Source organism: Camelus bactrianus, chromosome 12 (genome assembly GCF_048773025.1).
Source record: "Camelus bactrianus isolate YW-2024 breed Bactrian camel chromosome 12, ASM4877302v1, whole genome shotgun sequence".
In the NCBI taxonomy this organism is placed as follows: Eukaryota; Metazoa; Chordata; class Mammalia; order Artiodactyla; family Camelidae; genus Camelus; species Camelus bactrianus.
In genome coordinates, this window is record NC_133550.1 from 56,936,093 (window position 1) to 56,956,819 (window position 20,727).

At 40.8% G+C, this 20,727-nt stretch overlaps 1 protein-coding gene across 1 annotated transcript in view; it reads right to left on the reverse strand.

Moving 5' to 3' along the window:
• Nucleotides 1-783: 783 nt before the first annotated feature.
• The window catches only part of KCNMB4 (potassium calcium-activated channel subfamily M regulatory beta subunit 4), a 53,574-nt gene continuing 33,630 nt past the window's right edge, over nucleotides 784-20,727 (reverse strand). Inside the window, exon 3 of the mRNA XM_010958869.2 lies at nucleotides 784-1,313. Coding sequence (XP_010957171.2) covers nucleotides 1,145-1,313 — 169 coding nt within the window. The 3' untranslated portion in view covers nucleotides 784-1,144. The remainder of the gene's footprint in view (nucleotides 1,314-20,727) is intronic.

Consider the following 20,727-nt stretch of genomic DNA (forward strand, 5'->3'; position numbering starts at 1 on the left):
GTTCTACATGATAAACAAACAGGGTAGGTTTGGTATTCACTGAGACCTGTGCTTGTTATCTGGAATCTGAAGTTTATGACCAAAGGGTGGTCTCTTCAAAGAACTTTTGATAAAGGCACAGAGAGCTCGTCAGCAGAGTGATGTGAGCTGGCTCGCATCTCCAGGCTTGTCCAAGCAAACGACACAACCACAGCAAGATTCTTGTTTTAATACGGAAAACATCAAGGTAAGAAGGAAGAAAATAAAAATACAAGGCTGGAGCTGATTTCGACTATTTTTTTCTGACCCTAAAAGAAAAAAAAGAAATGAAAACAGCACTTAACTAAGCTGCAAAGTGTCCTTCACATCACGGACGTTCTAGTGCACAGAGATAAAATCCATCAAAAGTATCCTGAACAGATGAATGAAGAGGCACAGGGCTCTTCAAGATAGGACAAGTCTTGTGCAGAATCATTTCCCTGTCTTAAGAAATAATCTGGTGCAAAATAATGGTGAGGCAAAGGCAGGTGCTGGAGGATAGGTTTTCCCAATCTTTGAGGGTTCCCCCTTGTTGGAGTTACAGAAGTGCCCAGACACTGAGTTAACAGTAGAGTTTCCCTTTTCAAGCAGGAGCCAAAAGGTGCTGTTTCAGAATGGAAACTGGGGATTCTATGGTGAGGTCAAGACTTGAGCAGAAATCCCTGTCTCCCAAGTAAAACCTAGCAAAATCAAATGAACCCCCTAAGACCCCTTTTTTTTTTTTTTAAACCCTGGTGTTCTAAGCATAAAAAAAGAAATAGAAAAGAACACAGACCACGCTATTTTAATAGTTTTAAGTAGCATAAATCATAATGGTTGGTATCGTACACTGTACAGTTATATACTGTTACTTCCCAAAGAAAATTAACTTCTTATAGGATTTTCTGGAACGGTTACTCCACACAGCTAAGAGCTTGACCCTTGAGCCATCGCAGCGACACGTGGAATGCAATCTATGAGGTTCCAAGTCTCCGGTTGTGCCCGTTTCTGCTGCCACTGAGCGGGGAGCCTCTCAGAGACCTCTCACAGCGCCTTCCACCTCCTGCGCCAGGAAACGGGCTCTGCGGGTGGACGTGCGCCGAGGGGCGTGGCTTCTGCGCTTTGCTTCCCACGAGCCAGCTCCCCACTAAGAGAACTTGCGCTTCTTCATGGCTTCTGCCTTGACGGCCAGGCTCTTGGCACAGATGGTCAGGACCACGATGAGAACGCCCACCACGAAGGTCACCAGGGGCCAGAGGAAGCAATGCAGGAGGACCGTCTCATCGTGAGTGCGATGCAGTAGCACGTCGTCTGGTCTGCAAGGCGACGGGGAACGGGGGGGGGGGGGGGAAGAGAGAGAGAGAGAGCGGTCAGCCGCCTTGGTCGGGCGTGACTCTCCACCAGCTGGCGCTCAGCGTGCCTTCCAGCCCGAAGGGTGTACCCATCACCGAACGTGAACCCCTCACGCTGACTGCAACTACTGCGCTTGGCGCTTCAAATCCATTACGAAATCGAGCAGTCGGTGCCAATTTGCATATTACTTATAATGTACATTATATGCAAAATGTCAAAAGTGTAGCAATCTCCAACGCTATTACTTTCCTCCATTCTAAATCGCTTAACGCATTCCTTCTCACTCATCCTTTCATGGCTGCTGAATTGGTCTAAAACTTACCTATGGGTTGGCATTCTCAAGCAAACCCAAACCCAAATAATGTTTTGTTTTGATTTTACCTCTTTCCCCCATTCTGGCCGCCCCCCAACCCTCTACCTCCGGCAACCACCGATCTATTCTCTGTATCTATAACTTGATTATTTGTTGTTCTTGCTGTTGAGATGCCACATATAAGTGAAATCATGTATTTGTCTTTTTCTCCTGACTTATTTCACTTAGCATAATTCCCTCAAGGTCCATCCACATTGCTGCAAATGGCAAGATTTTGTTCTCTCTTATGGATGAATAATGTTCCATTATATATAATATACATGCCATATTTTTTTTTTTCAGCCATTCATCCATTGTTGGACCTGGGCTGTTTCTATGTCTTGGCTATTATAAACAATGCTGCAATAAACATGGGGGTGCAGATATTTTTGCAAATTAGTGCTTTCATTTTCTTTAGATAAATGCCCAGAAGCGAAATTGTTGGATCATATGGTAGTTCTGTTTTTAATTTGGGGGGTAATCTTCATAATGTTTTCCACACTGGCTGCAACAAGTTACATTCCCCTCAAGAGTACACAATACACAAGAGTTTCCTTTTCTCCACATCTTCACCAACACTTAGTATTTCTGTCTTTTTGATAATAGCCATTCTGCCAGGTATGAGGTCACCTCTCATTGTGGTTTTGATTTGCGTTTCCCTGATGGTGAATGATGTTGAACACCTTTTCATGCATCTGCCAAACGATCTTAATTTACACAAAAAGTCAGTTAAAGCTACTATTTTAATTTAGTCAGAAAGACCTATGGAGTCGTCTTCAGGTCAACTCAGCCTCATTACGTGAAGGTTTTTAACAAGTGAATGACTGGATTTACTGCATTTTTCCATGCTTCTGGGTAGGACTAGCCATCATTTCAAACCACTGACCACTTTCTTGATACATTTTGCCAAGTCAGCAATATATTTCAATCTTACCAATGTGGGCTTCTGTTTGCAATTCCAACATTGGTCTCATTCACACGAAATAAAGATGAGACATTCCACAAGCCGTGGTCTCTCATCCTTGGCCACCGGAGAGAGACCCTGGGAACCGAGCTTTTGTACAAGAGGTTTACATTTTGCGAGATGTTTCCATTTCATCCACAGGAAGGTTTGTTCCACTACACTAGAGAAGCAATGCTCCCACCAGAAAATTAAAAAATGCAGAATAATCAGTCCAATTGCCCTCAGGGACATCAGAGGCTTTAGAGTACAAGAATGGCATTGAGAAATGCTTCCCAGAGGCGTTCTCACTAATCACAGATCTCATAATTCAAGACCGATCTTCCCAGAAGACTGACAAAGAACGCTGGGTATTTCTCTTCTCCCTAAAATGCAGGCACATCGTGTAGCATTAATAAAAGTGGTTTTGCAGCTCGGCTTTGAAGTTACATCATCCTTGCCCTTTTTGTGCATAGTATCACTTCAAATTCTGCACATAAAGTGCAATTTTTATTGACACTTGATTTCAATTAAAATTTGAACTAAGTGACTGCAGAGTCATTGTAACAATTAAGCAAAAATCATTCCAGCTTGCAAAAGTTACCCCTTTTTTCCTGAATTCCTGTAGCAACGCACTGTCTTCAAGATTTGTGCTACCATTAATTTTGGCTATATATTAATGTGCACATCCTTTTCTCTTGTAAGACCCTTGACTTTGTCATTGCCTGTTATTCTGCACACAGATGGTGCTAAATAGGGGAAAGCATTCCAATTGCACCCTTGTTATCCATGAAATAAGGGGAAACCAATCCAACTGCAGCCCTGTTATCCACGCAAAATTTCAACAAACTTCAAGCCTTGAATGTAAAAAAGGAGAAGCCTGGATCCAACACTAGTCAAGGCACAATATTGTTGCAGTTATATTTCACAGTCTTTGAAATCCCACCCCCAGCACTGCCACGGTGCTTTCTCCAACTATGAGAGCTTGCAGCTGTAAATGCCTCTTCCCAAGTGTGGGAGGTTAGGTAAGAGCTATCTCAGGGTGGCCTCCCTCCCTCCCTTCCTTCCCACTTCATTCCTACCTACCTTCCTTCTTACTTCCCCTACCACCTTCTTTCTTGGATTGTTCTACTTCTCCAGAATTGACTGGTACAAAGATGAGCTAGATTCTTCATCAAAAGGGGGAGAATGTACAATACTTTGAATGTACTTAATACTAGACTGTACACTAACACATGGTTACAATGGTAAAAAAAAGGGACGAATTGGTAGAGGGGGACGAATTTTTAACCCTATTTTAATTAACCTGATGTGATCTCCGTAATTAACGTGTTTTGCAGCTAATTTTCTAGTAAAATGCTTCAGTGAGCATCTTTTATATGTCTTCTCTAGTCACTGTGGTTGAGGTTGAATCGTTGACCACAATACAGGAGTCCCCCCTTTTCTGTGGTTGTGCTTTCAGTGGTTTTTAGTTACCCTGAAGTCAACCGAAGTCTGAAAATATTAAATGGAAAATTCCAGAAATAAACAATCCGTACGTTTTAAATTATGTGCCGCTCTGAGTATTGTGATGGAATCTCCATTTGCCCGGATTCGTCCCACCCAGGATGTGAACCATCCCTTTGTCCAGTGCACCCCACCTGTCAGTCACTCAGTGGCAGTCATGGCTGTCAGATCCACTGTCATGGATCTGCAGTGCTTGTGTTCAAGTCACCCTTATTTTGTTTCGTATTGGCCCCAAAGCACAAGAGTAGTGACACTGGCAATTTGGATATTCTCTTGCTGTGCCTCATTTGTAAATTTAACTTCACATCACAAGTATGTATGTATAGGAAAAAACAGTATATACGGAGTTTGGTACTATTCACAGTTTCAGGCATCCATCAGCCGGGGGTCTTGAAATATATCTCCCACCTGCAGATAAGGGGGCACTACTGTACTGCACAACTGAGCCAGGAAAAGAGCCGCAGATGAAGGTGGTTGGAACGCTTACACGTATCTTCTGAAACACAGTTTGAAGAACGTTTACTGAAAAAGAAGGTGAGTAAAGCAGGAGAGACAATAATAAGCAGAAAATGCTGGACCCAGTTATTTGTTTTATTTAGAAACTGCTTAGCACCCCACCCCTCTGAAAGCCCTTGGGGCAAAACTTTATTTAATATTTCGAAAGACCAAATTGACTTGAGTTAGCCATGCTGTACATGTAATCACTTCAAAAGCCTTCTCTGAGGTAGAAATAATATATAAAAATGTACATGCTTCTTTAAAAGTGATTTGTCTGTTTCCATTTCATATGGTCTCCTGAAGGGTACAGCATATGCCACTTTGGCATAAGGATTATTTTGAATGGAAGACAATTGAGACGAAGCAGATCCAAGGCAAGCTCTCCACCCTCCCCCATTTGCCTAAAAGCAGGACCTGAATTTGTAAAGGTGTTCTCCTTCCCCTCTCTTCCAGGAAGGACAGAAGTTAATCAGTGGAGACAACTCTAGATCCTTACAGCCCAGAGATGGTGCCAGAGAAATGTTAAACAAACTTTACTAACTCAGCACTTATCCCCCATGAGTTCCACACATATTTATCTTCCTACAATATGCTGCCCTAGAAACTCAAGGTGCTTTTCCCTCATCTTGTCACTTCTCTAAAAATTTATTGCTTTTTTTTTTTTTAAGATGCTATCAGCCTAAGTTCTAACCACCTCTTTGAGTTACTCATCACTCACTGCTCCCACATTTGGCATGATGCACATGTTAACCAACATCTCTGTTTTTCTCTTATTAATCAGCCTTTTGTCAGTCTAACTTATAGGGCCCTGGGCAACGAACCAAAGATGGGTACAAGGAAAAACAGTTTTTCCTCCCCTATAGGAAAAACTTACTTCTCTGCAGAGTAATACTTAAGTCCATCATTCTGTTATAGGATTCACTGAGGTTATCTCTAAATTGATTCTTGTGACATAATTAAAGTCTGTCCCCTTCCAATTGGGCCTTTAGTGCCTTAACTGAAGGGACCCTCCTCTTTCCCGCACCAGCCTCAGCTTCCTTCAGTTTTATCAGGCAGATTACAGATGAGTTAGCAAAAATTATTTCCAAAGGGATTTGGGCTTAGAGTTCACTTTTTCCACAATTCCATAATGGTGGCACTTAAAAAAGAAAAATCAGTGTTTTCAGCATTTGACGAACGAGGTAAGTAGCTTAATGAGATCTGAATATGATGTATTCAAATCAGGACGGTGATGAGGATGTAAGCAATCAGCAAAAAAAAAAAAAAAAAAGAAAAGAAAAAAAGATGATTACTTATTGTCTGAGGACTTCAAAAAAGTAAGTAAGGGATTTCTTTGCGGTTGTTGTAGAAACACTAATGGAAAGTGCTTTTAAACCCTGAGGGGGGTGGGAACAAACATCATAAAACAAAAGGACTGCGAGTTCCCTTAGAAATGCTTTCCTAAGGGTTGGACCTACTTTGAGTTGAGCTTTGAAAGTATACGGTGATAACAGGAGCTAGCATTTATTAAGTGCCTGCTACCCTCCAGGTCAGGTACTTCGGTAGGGCATTTAATTTCGCTTGATCCTTAAAATAACCCTGTGCTGGAAGACTGCTTAATTGTCCTTTACAACAAAAGAAACTAAAGCAAAGAAAGATTAGTTTGCCCAAGATTACACAACTTTAATGACACAATGATTTGAAACCCTGACTGTATGCTTTTTAACCCTATTTACCCATCAGCCAGCTTTCCTCAAATTTAAATTCTCTCTGGTGTTTGCTGAAATGCAGCTTCCTGGGTTTCAACCCCCTGTTTTGCTCTGTCAGAATTTGAGGTGGTGTACCCAGACATCTGCATTTTTGAGACGCTCCTGGGTGATCCTAATAAACAATAAAGTTTAATAAGCACTGTGAAAAGTTCTAATAATTAAAAAAAATTGGGTGTGAAATGTGAGGCCGTTCAGCTGGCTATTTCTGAAACTGCCTAATTCATCCTCTGTTTCAGGTCATTTTCCTGACCTCCATGTCCATTTGTGCAGAATGTGCACTGCATAAAGGTACCCAGGGATGAGACAGGAGGCAGCAGGGGGGCTGGAAATGAGAGTAGGGATAAAGGGGTGGAAATCCAGATCTGAATGCTAAATTTGCCCAGGGGGGCAAATCTTGTTCTGACTGACAAAAAAGGCACCCCCTAGGCTAGCAGCAGTCCTAGCCGTACCAGAAGGAAGATGAGAAGGGAAGACACAGATTTGGTGTGTATCACCCTCAATATAAAAAATAGATTCTCTTTGACTTTCTCTCACCCAAGGAGATGCCCTCCCCCTCACAATGCTTGTTCTGTTGGCTAATCGGCAGAGAAAAAGGCGACCTCTTTTTTTTTTAATGGACTGGAAAATTTCTTAAACTCAACCAGTTCACGTAAAAATCTGAACAGCATTCTAATTGACTAGTATCCCATGAGGGCAACTGTACCCATCAGGAGACAAAATGATCTCCTTCAAAGTGCTTTCTCCATGCAGATCCTATAGGAAGCAGAAATCTTTCTAGATTTATCATCACAAGTACTTCCTTATCGGAGCAGAGACATCTCCTCTTCATGTAGGCTGTCAGAAAGTTAAAATTGGGGCCCATCTCTAAGCAAGACTATAATGACTTTTTCGTGCCAGCCAGACCCCCATGCTTTGTCTTATTTTCTTCACACATTTCTAATGTATTTCATCTTGCAAAATTCTATCAACCTTCAGAGCACTCATTAAACCCTTCCTGGAACAGGCGTGTGTCAATTATCAGGCAGACAATCAACACCGGAAACGTTTTTAGTTGTCACGCTTTCCCCATGTTTCCATGAGCAAGAATATGCTGCATCATTACTGGAAATTGTGCTTATGTATTTTGATGAAATCTCATCTTAAAGTCTACAAATGCCTCATCATTATCACAACCATAAAACAGTTCTGCCTGGCATAATGTCAGTCCCCTGTGCCAGGCCTCTGGTGTAGCAACGTAGCTAAATGACACCAAAGAAAGTAATGACTTCCTCCTCCAGACCTTTTGAATCGGTGCTATCTAGTCCTGCTCTAAATCGTGTTTATTATTTATCATATGACCTACTTTTAAAAAGAATCTGAGATGGATAACAACAAAAACAAAGAACGTTAAGTGCAATAAACGTCTTAAATTGACAGCAAAGAACAAGTGCAATGTAATTAGGATGGGAAAAAACAGACACCCCAAGCTAAGAAAAGCTCCTGCCTTCAGCATAAGGGGCACCTACCTCTGACTGTCCCAGCGCCCAAGGGAAAAGGAACAGAGATGAGTTACGCAGGAAAAAAGGAAGTGTGCTGATTTGCCGGATCAACCTTTTTGCTGGGGCTAAACTCGATAAATCACGTTGCGTGCATTTTTACAGAAAGCAATCTGTACAACACATTTAAAAGGCCCTTAAATAGCGGTTTTACAAAGCTGGTTCATGAAACCACGTGGGGGGTTTTCACAATACTGACTCCTCAGCTCTCGTGAGGTTTTAAATGGGTTTCCAGGCAAGGCTGACGACGCCTCACATTTGGGAATAACTGACCTGAACAACCTAAGATTTTTAATTCTTCCCCCCAGCTTTACTGATGTGTCATTTACATACAACAAACTGCACGTACTGAAAGTACACAATTTGATGAGCCTGACACACGTATAGACTTGGAAGCCATCACCGTAATCAACATGGTGGACATACCCATCGCCTCAAAGGTTTCTTGGTGCTCCCTGGTAACCCCTCCCTGTCACTTATGCCCGCCCCCTACCAACAATGCTTTTTAAATATTGTATGGATCAGCCCAGTTTTTGACAATAACTGAAGAGCAAATGGTTCCAGGCTGAAATCACTGAGAGGCACTCTCTGTTCATTGGTTAAAAGAACAGTCTTCTGTCAAGTTAGATTCCTGATGCGGAAGTGACAAAATATTTTATACTGAAAACTAAATAATCCAACATGTATTAATTCCCAGATAACTCTGCCTGGAGTTGGGTTTCAGGCAGCCTTTCAAAGTTTTCTCTAGTGCATAAACAAATATTCAGTTGAAATGCCACAGGAGAGAGAAGTAGCTATGTCATTGAAGAGTCTCAGGTAGGAACTGCTGATCATTGATATATAATCTAGAAAATCTTCATGTGGGTATTCATTCGTATATGCTTTGGTTTTTAGCAGAACTCTATGCTATGTGCTTTCTAGAAGGAGCCTGAATTAAAATGCATCCCATGAAGAAACTGACTTGATTTACTGATTAACGGTTTATAAAAGATTTTATTTTCCACTGAAAGATGTTGATGATTGGCTTATGAAAACACTGAATTTGGTTTTGGCATAATTGAGCTATCCTTATAGGAGAGTAATTAACTAATGTGTTTAGCTGCTGTTTGAAGCAATCACAAGAACTTGCCAAGAGGGGAGAAAAGTATGTTTATCTTCCTCTGTGATCACAGGAAGGCACCTGAACAGCTAATCTAGAAGCCGCACAGTTATGTTATAAATTATGGTGGGAAACAGGGACCAGAACACAGAGATCCTTGGCAGTATTCTTCATGGTGATTTGCTCCGTGGTGAGCCCATTTTTGCCCACTTGAGTTCAGCAATGATACTGTGATAAGAGCTTTTAGAAGCCTGGGAAGTATTCTATCAACATCTCGGCTTTGCTCCACAGATGGTACCTGTCTACAGATCACAGGAACTATGAAGGAAATATGGACGATCCAGTTACGAATTGAATCATTTTTGAATCCATTTTTGGATATATGTATACATTTTTGTTATAGCTAAAAAAAAGAACTCCACAAAGACCCACAGGCAAAAATAAAAACAAATAGCTAATAGTCATAGGAAAAGATACTCGATTTTGTTCTTTAATAAAATAAAAGCAGAGGAGTGTCAGTGGGCCAAGATGGCGGAATAGAAAGCCTCACTCCCGTTAGTCATCCAGAACTAAATCCTCAACAGAAGTGACAACAACAACAAAAAAACCTACAGAAAAAGCTCTTTTCTATTATCCCAACTTGAGGTATAAAAAGTTATTGACTTTTTTCATTCTTTTTTTCCAACATTTGTCCTTTTAGGACATAGGCATTCACCTATAAAACACACCTGCTTGACAGTATTATGGAACACTTTTTCCTTCATCCACACCATCCCCTACACTGTGTCTTTGCCTAGTTAGAGGTCTGCCACATCCCCACCCGCCACTTTCCTGACCACATCGTTAGTGGAGCTCTGAGAATTTTTAAACAATTCTCCACTCTAATCCCCTCTAAGGAATTGCCTCCTTATTTTCCGTAAGACTTCTTTTGCCTTAGTAATACATCTTTGCTATTTCCTTTTCAACTTCACTCCTTATCAAATGTGTCCAAAGACTCTTGAGTCTTCTTTAGTTTTTATTTTATTTTATTTTTATTTGTTTTAAATTTTTTTGGCTGGAGGGGAGGTAATTAGGTTTGTTTGTTTGTTTGTCTGTTTTAATGGAGGTACTGGGGATTGAACCCAGGACCTCGTGCATGCTAAGCATGTGCTCTACCACCGAGCTATACCCTCCCCTCTTCTTAATTCTTCTTTGCTCCATCTTCCATGAAACAATCTGTCACCAGTAATTCTCCATATTAATTTGAACCACAATCCTCCACCACATCACAAATTTGAACTTCCTGAACTTTGTCTCCATTCACTATCCTTCAAATCTTTTTTAAATTCTGAATTTAAAAACTGAGGTAGAATTTCCACACAGGGAAATTCAGACGGAATGAGTGGATAGTTTGATCGTGTCATTTGAATATTGTTGCTTTCTGACCTTTTTAACTTCTATTTTATAAAAATAGTTTTATAATTTCTACCCAACCCATTCTATGATTTAAAAACATGCGTTCTTCCAGATAATTATTTTTCCCATTTTTGAAGATCAATAATGTATTATTAAATCAGATTTTAACCAGAAACGGGGAAGTTTAAGGGTGGGCCATTGTGTTCCCAAAGGAAGTCTGTCAGAACCCATCTTCTATCTCAGTACTGCCTATTCCTGGAGAAGCATCCTCAGAAAATAGAACTGTTGATTTGTGATGTTAATGCTCATGAGGCCCTTCTGTTTTTCAATTCCTTATTTAGAGTAACTAATTCTTAAACATCAAAAGATGCTTGTTGTGATCCAGCATGCCTGAGAATTCAGTGATAGGAAGGAAACTTCCTAACACGCCAGGGACTGGGAGGGACTGGAAACCACAGTGCTGATTAAACCAGGACCTCCCAGTATTCCCGTCACTGATTAAGACAAAATAACAGGGTCCCTGAGTCGTTTTGTGAAGCTGGAAACAAAGTAGAAAGAGATGTTCTCCTTATAGGAAAGGCTGCAAACGCTGGAAAAATAATCAGAGAAAAATTATTATGTGCCTTTTTCTCAAAACCTTCAAAAACAGAGTAGAGGCTCCCTTTTGAAATTAAATAAGCTGATAACATCCAAGGCTTGAAAATTGAGCCGGTGTCTTCCAGGTGCCCGAATATCGTGACTCTGGGATCCAAGTGTGCAAACCTCCTTCCATTGTTTCAGGTGAAGGGAGTCCTGGGCTGCACCCAGCATAGTAACCGCACACACGGAAAAGGACTCTTTAAAGATCACTTGAACAGCCACATTTTGTATCATTTCTCTAAGCTGAATCATATTCTCAGCCCTCACTCCAGGCAAAGAGGACACCGAAAAGGAGCAGGAGAGAGAATCACAGATCACACACTTGCAACGTGGGCGTGAGAAACGGTTTCCAGGGAGAAGATGACAAACATACTGAGGCACCCGAAATATGCATATGAGCAGGGATTCCATTGGGCGTCTGTAAAGCTGGCAAGAGCTTCGGAATTCGGTTCTCAAGGAAATGAGGCAGGGAAGGAATCCCCCCCAAATGTCACTGTATCTTCTTCCCATCTGAACAGTGCTGGGCATATTGTGTGCAGTTCCAACGTGGTATTTAAAAGAAGGTGAAGAAACCTTTCTCAACACCATGTTTGATAGAAAATCAAGATGCCAGGAGTTCCTTAACAAGTACAATTCAAGTAGAGGCAGAGGAACGAGGGCTCACCCACCCACCCCTGGTTCCAGTGCAAATGCACCCCACACACACAAATGACAGTGGTCTTAACGAGTCTGCCCAACTCTATGAAGCTTGGATTTTTCCCAGGGGTTCCCACACCTAGAAGAGCACGACACTGTGGGAAGCTCAAAATGAGAGCTCAGTAAATGTCAGTGGAGTAAGAAGGGAATGAAAATCCAGCGACGTGGACTTTCAGTTAAGCAAACTGGGGGGAGGGGGGGAGGAGGGGGGGGACAGGATCTTAGATTTCACAGGAATTCTTTCAAAGGCCACATACACTTGTTTGCAATCGTAAATACATAGATGCAGCTGCAGAAGCAGTTTAGGTGTATTTGCTTGTGTTTTTACAGATTCTGCCAACTATTTTCAGATAATTTCCAAGAGGAAGTGATCGTGTTTACTATGCTTTTTGTCATTACAGAGTTTCTTTTCTTTCCTTCCTGCCTGATTATTTTAAAATCTATCTCTAGCCTGTCTAACCAACACACTGGCGTGGAACTACTGTCACTGGGGGCTCCTGTTTCTTCAGCTCACCTGCCCCACCCCTGTTTACTGCTTCACCCTCCCCGAGAAGCCTTCCAACACCGCTGTTCCTAACCCGGTGCTGTTTCAGATCTTGCGTGCTAGCAAATGCCGCCAGCACCCAGGGAAGTCGATACCAGCTGAACCCAAGCAGGTGAACAGACATTCTATATTTTTTCCAAACCTCTGAAAAAGATCCTGTAACTCATTCCACAGTTTATTCTCGGGAAGTCACCCTTAATGTCTGATTAGGTCAAGCCCAATTCCGTAGAATTAGATTCTCAGGAATAAAACTCAGCCGGTCCCCATGTTGTCTTTCCCTTTCTATTCCTCTCCCATCAGCATGGCTCCATCATTTTTGGCAGCTCTGAAGAGAGGATCTGAAAAAATGTATCCTGGGCAGGGGGAAAAGTGCATTGTGTATCTTTTTGATTATTGTGAAAGTGGGAAGGAAACAGGACTACCTCCTGTTGTCACTCTAGAAGCTTCCCAATTGTTACAAACCCATTTCATTGAAATGTATTACACACCAAGCAGTCATTTTTTAAATTAAATAATTAGCAGAGTATATGTATTTTGCTGCTGTATGTTAGAAGACAGAAACTCAAGGCTGGCAGTGAATTCTTCAATCTAACCCCTAAATTATACAGTAAAGAGTATATGAATGACAGTTTTGTGTTCTGGTTTGTGTTTGCTTTGCAAGGCAGTTATTTCTCTTGGTAAACGTGCACTGAACAGATATCGAAATACTTCACCCCAATAAAATGACCTAAATTAATTGCGAAGCCCTTTGTCTAATTGATAAGTTGCTTACATATATTTGTTTGGAGAACAAAAGTTTTATAGAGAAATACACATAACAATGAAAGTGATGACTTACAGTATAATAGTGGAATTTTTACAACTTGAGTAATTAAAAAGACCCTGTCAGTCAGCCACACAGTTTCTTTTACATATGCCAGTAACTTAATTGTACTCTGGTAGCATGTGATATTCAAAATTCAAGAAAAGAGGCACATGAAAAGATGCTCACTATCAATAGTTATCAGAGAAATGCAAATCTAAACTACAATGAGGCATCACCTCACACCAGTCAGAATGGCCATTGTTATAAATTCCACAAACGATAAATGCTGGAGAGGATGTGGGGAAAAGGGAGCCCTCCTACACTGCTGGTGGGAATGTAGTTTGGTGTAACTGTTACGGAAAACAGTATGGAGATTCCTTAAAAAACTGAAAATAGATTTACCCTATGATCCAGCAATCCCACTTGTCGGTATATATCCAGAGGAAACTATAATTCGAAAAGATACATGCACCCCAATGTTCGTAGCAGCAGTATTTACAATAGCCAACACACGGAAGCAACCTAAATGTCCATCAACAGCTGAATAAAGAAGTTGTGGTGAATTTATACAATGAAATACTACTCAGCCATAAAAAAGAATAAAATAATGCCATTTGCAGCAACATGGATGGACCTAGAGATCGTCATTCTAAATGAAGTAAGCCAGAAAGAGAAAGAAAAATACCATATAGTATCACTCACATGTGGAATCTTAAAAAAAAAAAGGATACAAATGAACTTATTTATAAAGCAGAGATAGACTCACAGACATAGAAAACAAACTTACGGTTACTGGTGGGAGAGGGAGTGGGAAGGGATAAATTGGGAGTTTGAGATTTGCAGATACACACTACTATATATAAAATAGATAAACAACAAGGTCCTACTGTAGAGCACAGGGAACTATATTGAATACCTTGTAATGGCCTATGATGAAAAAGAATATGAAAAGGAATACACACACACACACACACACAAACATATATAACTGAATCACTATGCTGTACGCCAGAAATTAACGGAACATTGTAAATCAACTATACTTCAATTTAAAAAATAATAAAAAAGACAATACACATAAATAGCTATCAGATTGTTGGGCTAAACTTGATAAAGAGTTTGAAAATCACTAAAAACTGTGGGCATGAGCATGCCTAGGGAAATTTGTTTTCTTCCCCTCTGCCATGAGACTGACATTAATGTCCCAGAGCCGGGCCACTCCTTCAGCCGGGGTCCTGCACTGATAACCACAGGGGGCAAAGCTGCATATGAACCAGGACAGATGTGTACTGTAAGCAGAAAATAAACTCTCATTGTTAGCGAGCTACTGAGATCTCCAGGCTGTCATCACAGCACAATTTGGATGCAGCTGCCGAAACGCACAGAGACAGGCTGGGAATCCGACAATTTCAACTAAGTAAACAGCCGTGATGGTTAAAACGGATCCTCTGTTCATCTAAAGCACAAAGGCAGTTGGCAGGTGTGCATCTGAGCATTTTAAAAGACTTTTTTGGTACTCAGTTCTCGTCCGTGCAGCCATTCAACAGCGTTTGCAGAACACCTCCAGTGGGCAGGTGCCAGGGCTGCGCGGGAGTGAAGGTTCTCAGGAGCCAGCGCCAAGCAAGCGTGGGGGCCGAGCCCTGTCTGGTGCTGTTTTCCCATCACTGGGCATGGCGCCAGGCACGTGCTCTTGGTGCTCTGTAAATGTTTGTTTATTGTTGAAATACCTTTCAAAATGCATTTCTACAAAGTGCAGAGGTAATAAAAGAGAAGGAGTACTTCTGTGTGCCTGGGGAGATAAAAAGGAAATAATCCTTTGAGCAGACACAAAAGGAGTCTAGAGTCCAAGCTTCTTGGAAGGAGATACAGCACACACAGAGGCACAAGTCCTTTCACCTCGCACTTCTGATGATTTTGCCACCAGTGGTACACGTAAAGAATGCTGCAGTTGCAATCTCACTAATCAGATGTCAGAGTCCCGGAAGTTATGCTGTCCCAGTCGGGGCTGGAATCCTGGCTGATGTCAGCAGCAGCGCAGCAGACAGCTTAAGAGCCTGGGTTTGGAGGCTGAGTGCATGGGTGTGGGTCCTGCTTCTGCTACTTAGGACTGACTGTGTGATCTGTGCAAGTTGTTTAACCTCTCTGGGCATCATTCCTTCATGTATAAAATGAGAATTAGGACAGTAACGCCTTGCAGGGATGTGGGGCAGGCTTAATGAGATGTAATGTATAAAGCACTTGAACAGTTTTCTGGAACAGAGAAAATAAGCACTATATGAAGGGGTTGGCTGTTACTGAGTAAAGCTAGGAATTACCAGGGAAAGAGTCAACTCTCTTGTCTATGACTCAGTCCTGTTCAGCATTTTTATCAGTAACTTGGATGAGGAGATTGCAATCATTTTGATTTACAATTAGGGTAACATTTTACAATGGAGGAAATAACAAATTGGATGCGTGCCAGAATCAAGACTCAAAATAATCACAAGAGAACAGAACGATCAGTCAAAAGGCAACAGTATGTATTTATATAGGGATAAATGTTAAATTCTCGCTTTTAAATCCAGAACTTCACTCTCACAGTGAAATGTTAGAAATGAGGGGTGGGAGTGGGGGGAGACCTACTTTAGGAGTATCAAACAGACATGGGGTGAGTAAGTCTGATTAATTATAAGCTCTGTATGAATCAACAGTGTGTTGTGGCTGCCAAAAAATAAAATATAATTCCACGTCAGGCCTCATTAATTGAGTTTTAGTCTCAAGCTTGAACAACAGGGGCAAAGACGCTCGGGCCTCCCTGCTCAGGCCGGCTCAAGTCACAGGAAGATGAGCAGCACACGCAGTGGGGGCAGGTCTATTCCCAGCAGCGAAGGCAGTGTGGGCTGGAGACACCTGCGGTCTGAGGGTCAAGGACTCAGGTTCAGGTCCTAACTCTGCTCCTCCCTGGCTGTGTGACCTTAAAGACTGTTTTCTCCTTCTGTAAAATTCAGATCACATGGTCTACCTTCCTACTGAGACCACAGTGCTAACCAAGATGAGTTGGTTTTTACTATGGTAAAAAATATATATATACACATATATATGTATATATGTGTGTGTGTGTGTATATATATACATAGAGAGAGAGAGAGAGGATATATATAGAGAGAGGATATATAGAGAGAGGATAAAATTTGCCATGTTAAGTATACAATTTAGTGGCATTAATTAAATTGACAGTTTTGTGCAGCCACTGCCATTATCTATCTCCAAAACTCTTCCATCACCCCAAACAGAAACTCTGTAACCGTTAAGCCAGGACTCTCTTTCCCTCTCCCCCGAGTCCCCAATAACCTCTAACCTACTTGCAACTCTATGAATGTGCCTAAGCTAGAGATTTCCTCAAATGAATTCCTGACAACCAACTATGTTTGGAAGTGAAATGGGATGCTTCAGAGGGGATGATGTCCACGGTCACCAGAGTTGTGAGAAGTAGAGAACGGAAGATCCTTTCCAAAAATGTGGCAGGGATTCACTTTGGGTTGGAGTAAATGATGAGAAGATGTCCCCCTGATTTGATTCCCCCTTCCATGCGTAAGGGCTAGTTCTGGCCCCACTTTATCCCACATGAAACGGAGGCAAGAGCTCTTCAGTAAGCAGCCCAAGGTCATACACCAAGTCACGACGAGAACTATGCATAGAACTCAAGTCTCATGACGCACAGCCCTGCCCTGCATTCCGTCCCCTGACGGGGCTGCACTCTGTGACCTACTTGTCCTCCAGGCCCTGTAGTTTTCCTCCCAAATACCCTCAGGGCTTTGTTTGATGGCTGCATAAACTGTCTTCAATGAAAAGTGATTTAATAACATCAAATTCTTAACTTTATTGCCACGATGATAAAGGTTTGTTAGGAGATGAATTGGCAAGCATGAAAACACTGTGAATGACCACTGGAGAACAGACCCTCAAGTTTATATCATAAAGTATGGCCATTTGCTCGTCAGGCTTTGAAAGAACACTGAAATGAATTCCACACATATTCCTCAGCATACTGGAGAAGCCACAGTCATCATTTCTTCTTAAAAAAAAAAAAAGTACAGATTTTGAAACCTAAGAAAGCTTTAAATTCTGATGTAATCTGTCTTAATATGGAACCAGACACAAATGTATACAGAAAAGACTCAGCTGGGGTAAGATTCCAGATTCACTGTTTTGTTTTTTAAGACTCCAGATTTATCATTGGACTTAACGCCTAAAGAGAAAGCCAATATGTTCTTTTAAAAACAGACTACAAAACAAATCTCTTATTTAATTATAGAGTATAAGAAATATTTTTCAGAGTAAATAGAAAACAGAAGTCAAAAGCTCTACTAAAAAGTAAATTTTTACCAAATATCGAGTCCAGTATTTAGCAGTTCATTCAAAGGTCAATAAAATTTCCCTATGGAATTTATTCAAAATACCACTTCCCATATTTACATGCACCGCCACCCCCATTTGTATCCTAAGATGTCTGCCAGTAAAGACAAGTTTTTTTCTTCAGTAATTTGTCCTATAAAAAAATGAAAGGAAAGCTTAGAAGCCAATGGAACAATTAAATTCAACCTATAAATATATTAAAAGAAGTCTGGTTTTAGAGTTTCATGAGTCAAAAATAAATGCAAAGACATAGCAAAAATCAATCACAATTGACCTGTCATCTCTCACTGTATTGGTTATAAATGTACAGAGACATGTATATGAGCATGTAAGTGTCATCTGTTCCACAAAATAAGAAATCCAGAGGCAAGTGGGCCAGACCAGGAGCAGCTGCTGGAAAGCTGGACTCTTTGCTCTTATTCTTCATAACGTGTGGATGCTTCGCTTCACGCATCTCACTGCAAAGTTGCAATACAGCTTTTGCACTCCTGACATCAAGCCACATCTATCCACTCTATCCACTTCTCTGCCAGGACAAAAGTCGTGGAGACAGGAGCGGGTGGTTCTTGTATCAGGAAAGCAAAAGTTTCCCCAGAACCCCCCAGCTGACAGTGCCTCCAACATCCAGGATGTAAAGTCAGAATCATGCAATTTCATCCTCCTTTTAAACTTGATCTGATTCTCCATCATCCATCAGGTATTTCTCTGTGTCTGTGGGTTCCCCTTTCCCACAATCTCATGTCCATTCCCTCCCCTCTTCTCCACTAATTCTCCCTCTGCCCAAGCTCTTTCCATGCCTTGTATAGACGGATGCAGTAATGTCCAATTGCTAACCCTTCCTCCATCTTTGGCTTATATCCAGTCAGTCTCCCACGCAGTCCTGAAACTGGTCTTTTTAAAACACCAATGTGACAGTTGCTCTTCCATTGCACACAGAAGAAAGTCTAAAACCTAGCATGCTACAAAAGCACAGCATGATCTGACTGCCCCTCTTCCACTTTACCTACCCCTGTTCCCCCAAAGGCATTCTCCAAGTATATGTAGTTCCTTATACTTCTTCCAGCTGGCCATAACATTTCAAATCTTACTGCCTCTGAACATGCTTTACTTTCTCTGAAATCTCTTTCCCTAGGCTTCACTTATCTGGACAATTCCTACTCCTATTTTAAAAATTCAGCTCCAACTTTCCTCTGTGAAGGCTTTTCTCTCTCCACGTCTTATCTCCATTCCCACAGGTCCAAGCATCATACGGTGCGTGTGTGTGTGTCATCATGGCACTTACTACGTTACATCCAATTATTTATACACATATTGGTCTTTCATAGTAGTCACTGAGTTGCCTGAAGGCACAAACAAAGACGTAACTATCTTTGATCACTCATGCTTAGTACATGGCTGGTGATTAATAAATCCCTGTTGAATAAATGAAAGAATACATAACTGAAATGGTGGTAATCTTATGGATGAAATCTAAGACATTGAAAAGGGTAACACCACGATAGAAGAGTGATAAGCAATTTTGTGGCAGGAAGATTCTGCAGCCCCTCAAACAATATTGTTTATTTCAAGGAGAGGAGGTAGGTAGTCACATAAGTGAATTCTCCAAGTAATTGAACTGTTACCTTTTAAGTTGTGAAAAACTGATACAAATATTAAAATATAGTTGGTAAAATTTTCCTAAAAGTTCATTACACATTTCCTCGCCTTTTAAGGAGACTATCTCGAACCAAATTTAGCTCTTTTGATGACTCAGTGTCACCATTATGAAACTCAATTATTGTTGGGGTAGGAAGACTGTCTGCTCCTCCACTAAATGGTTCCAGACTGTTAACCATTTAGTTCTTCGCTAATTTCCTTTCTCTTTCACCATTAGGATGTAATCTAGCATCTTTAGCTGTTCTAACCGTGTAAGCCTTCAGAATCAGAGAATCACAAAAGCATAAAACTTGAGAGCTTAAAGGAATCTTCGACATCATTTCATCTATCAATCTACTGAATTGTACAGATGAGAAAACTGAGCCTCTCAGTCAGTGAGCATTCCTTTCCTAATCGATTGCTTTTGACGTCTGTTTTAATGGCTCTCACACTGTGTTCCAAAGAGCACTTACTGAGTTTTAGTTCTGGCCATCGTGTCCATCTTTCTCTAAAATGCTAATAAGGGCCAATTTGATTTGGAAATACATGCCACAGAGAGGGGAGGGTATAGCTCAAGGGGTAGAGCGTGCGCTTAGCATGAACGAGGCCCTGGCTTCAATCTCCAGCACCTCCTCTAAAAATGAAGACACAAATAAAATACATAAATTACCTCCTCCTCAAAAAAATACGTACTACAGGACAAACATACTTTGAACTTAAAATGTGGATATACTTGTTCAGTATCAGAAGTACAACATATTTATTTTATTTAACAATAAAATCCCTTCTTTTTAGTTACTTTTGTGTTCCACTGCTTTACTCATTAATCAGATCTCTAGTGTTTATTCATTCAACACCTGACTCAGCTTCCAATCAGTGAATAACCAGGTTATTCGCTGATTAGCTGTTTCTACCTAGGTTGTTAGAAATTTATAGAAAATTAGAAAATAATTAATGAATTAAATTAATTTGTTAGTAAATTAAATAATTAAATAACAAATTAAATTGATTTACTAATTAAAATTGAATAATTAAATAATAAGTTGATTAAATTGATTTATTATTAAATTAAATAATTAACTAATAAATTAATTTATAGAAAATAACAAAGAAAGAAGAACACATACATTTACTAAGGATGCACAATTATGCAGATATGATCCTTATCAAAAAAATCCTGAAGACAGATAACGTTTTCCTCATTTTACAGATGAGGAAACCAAGAGGAAGCAGTTCCACAATGTACCGTCACGTAGTCAGTAAGCGGCAAAGGAAAGATGGACCTCTGATGCCCGATGCCACCTGGTTGCTGCTTTAAGGAATTCATTATCTATAAAAGGAGAAAGGTACACATTCAACTAACTCTAACAGTGTGATAAGAGGAACCAGAGCCATGGTTCCGAACAGGAAGTAACTGATTCTCCCTGCAAAGGTGAGAGAAGCTTACCCAGCGGCCTTTGAGGCAAATCTTACTAACAGTCATAAAGATAATAAGAACAAATACTTTTATAGGAATTACTGTGGGGAAGGCACATGCCAGGTCATTGCTAACCTCACAGTAGCCTCATTATTTCTCCCTTCTACAAAGGG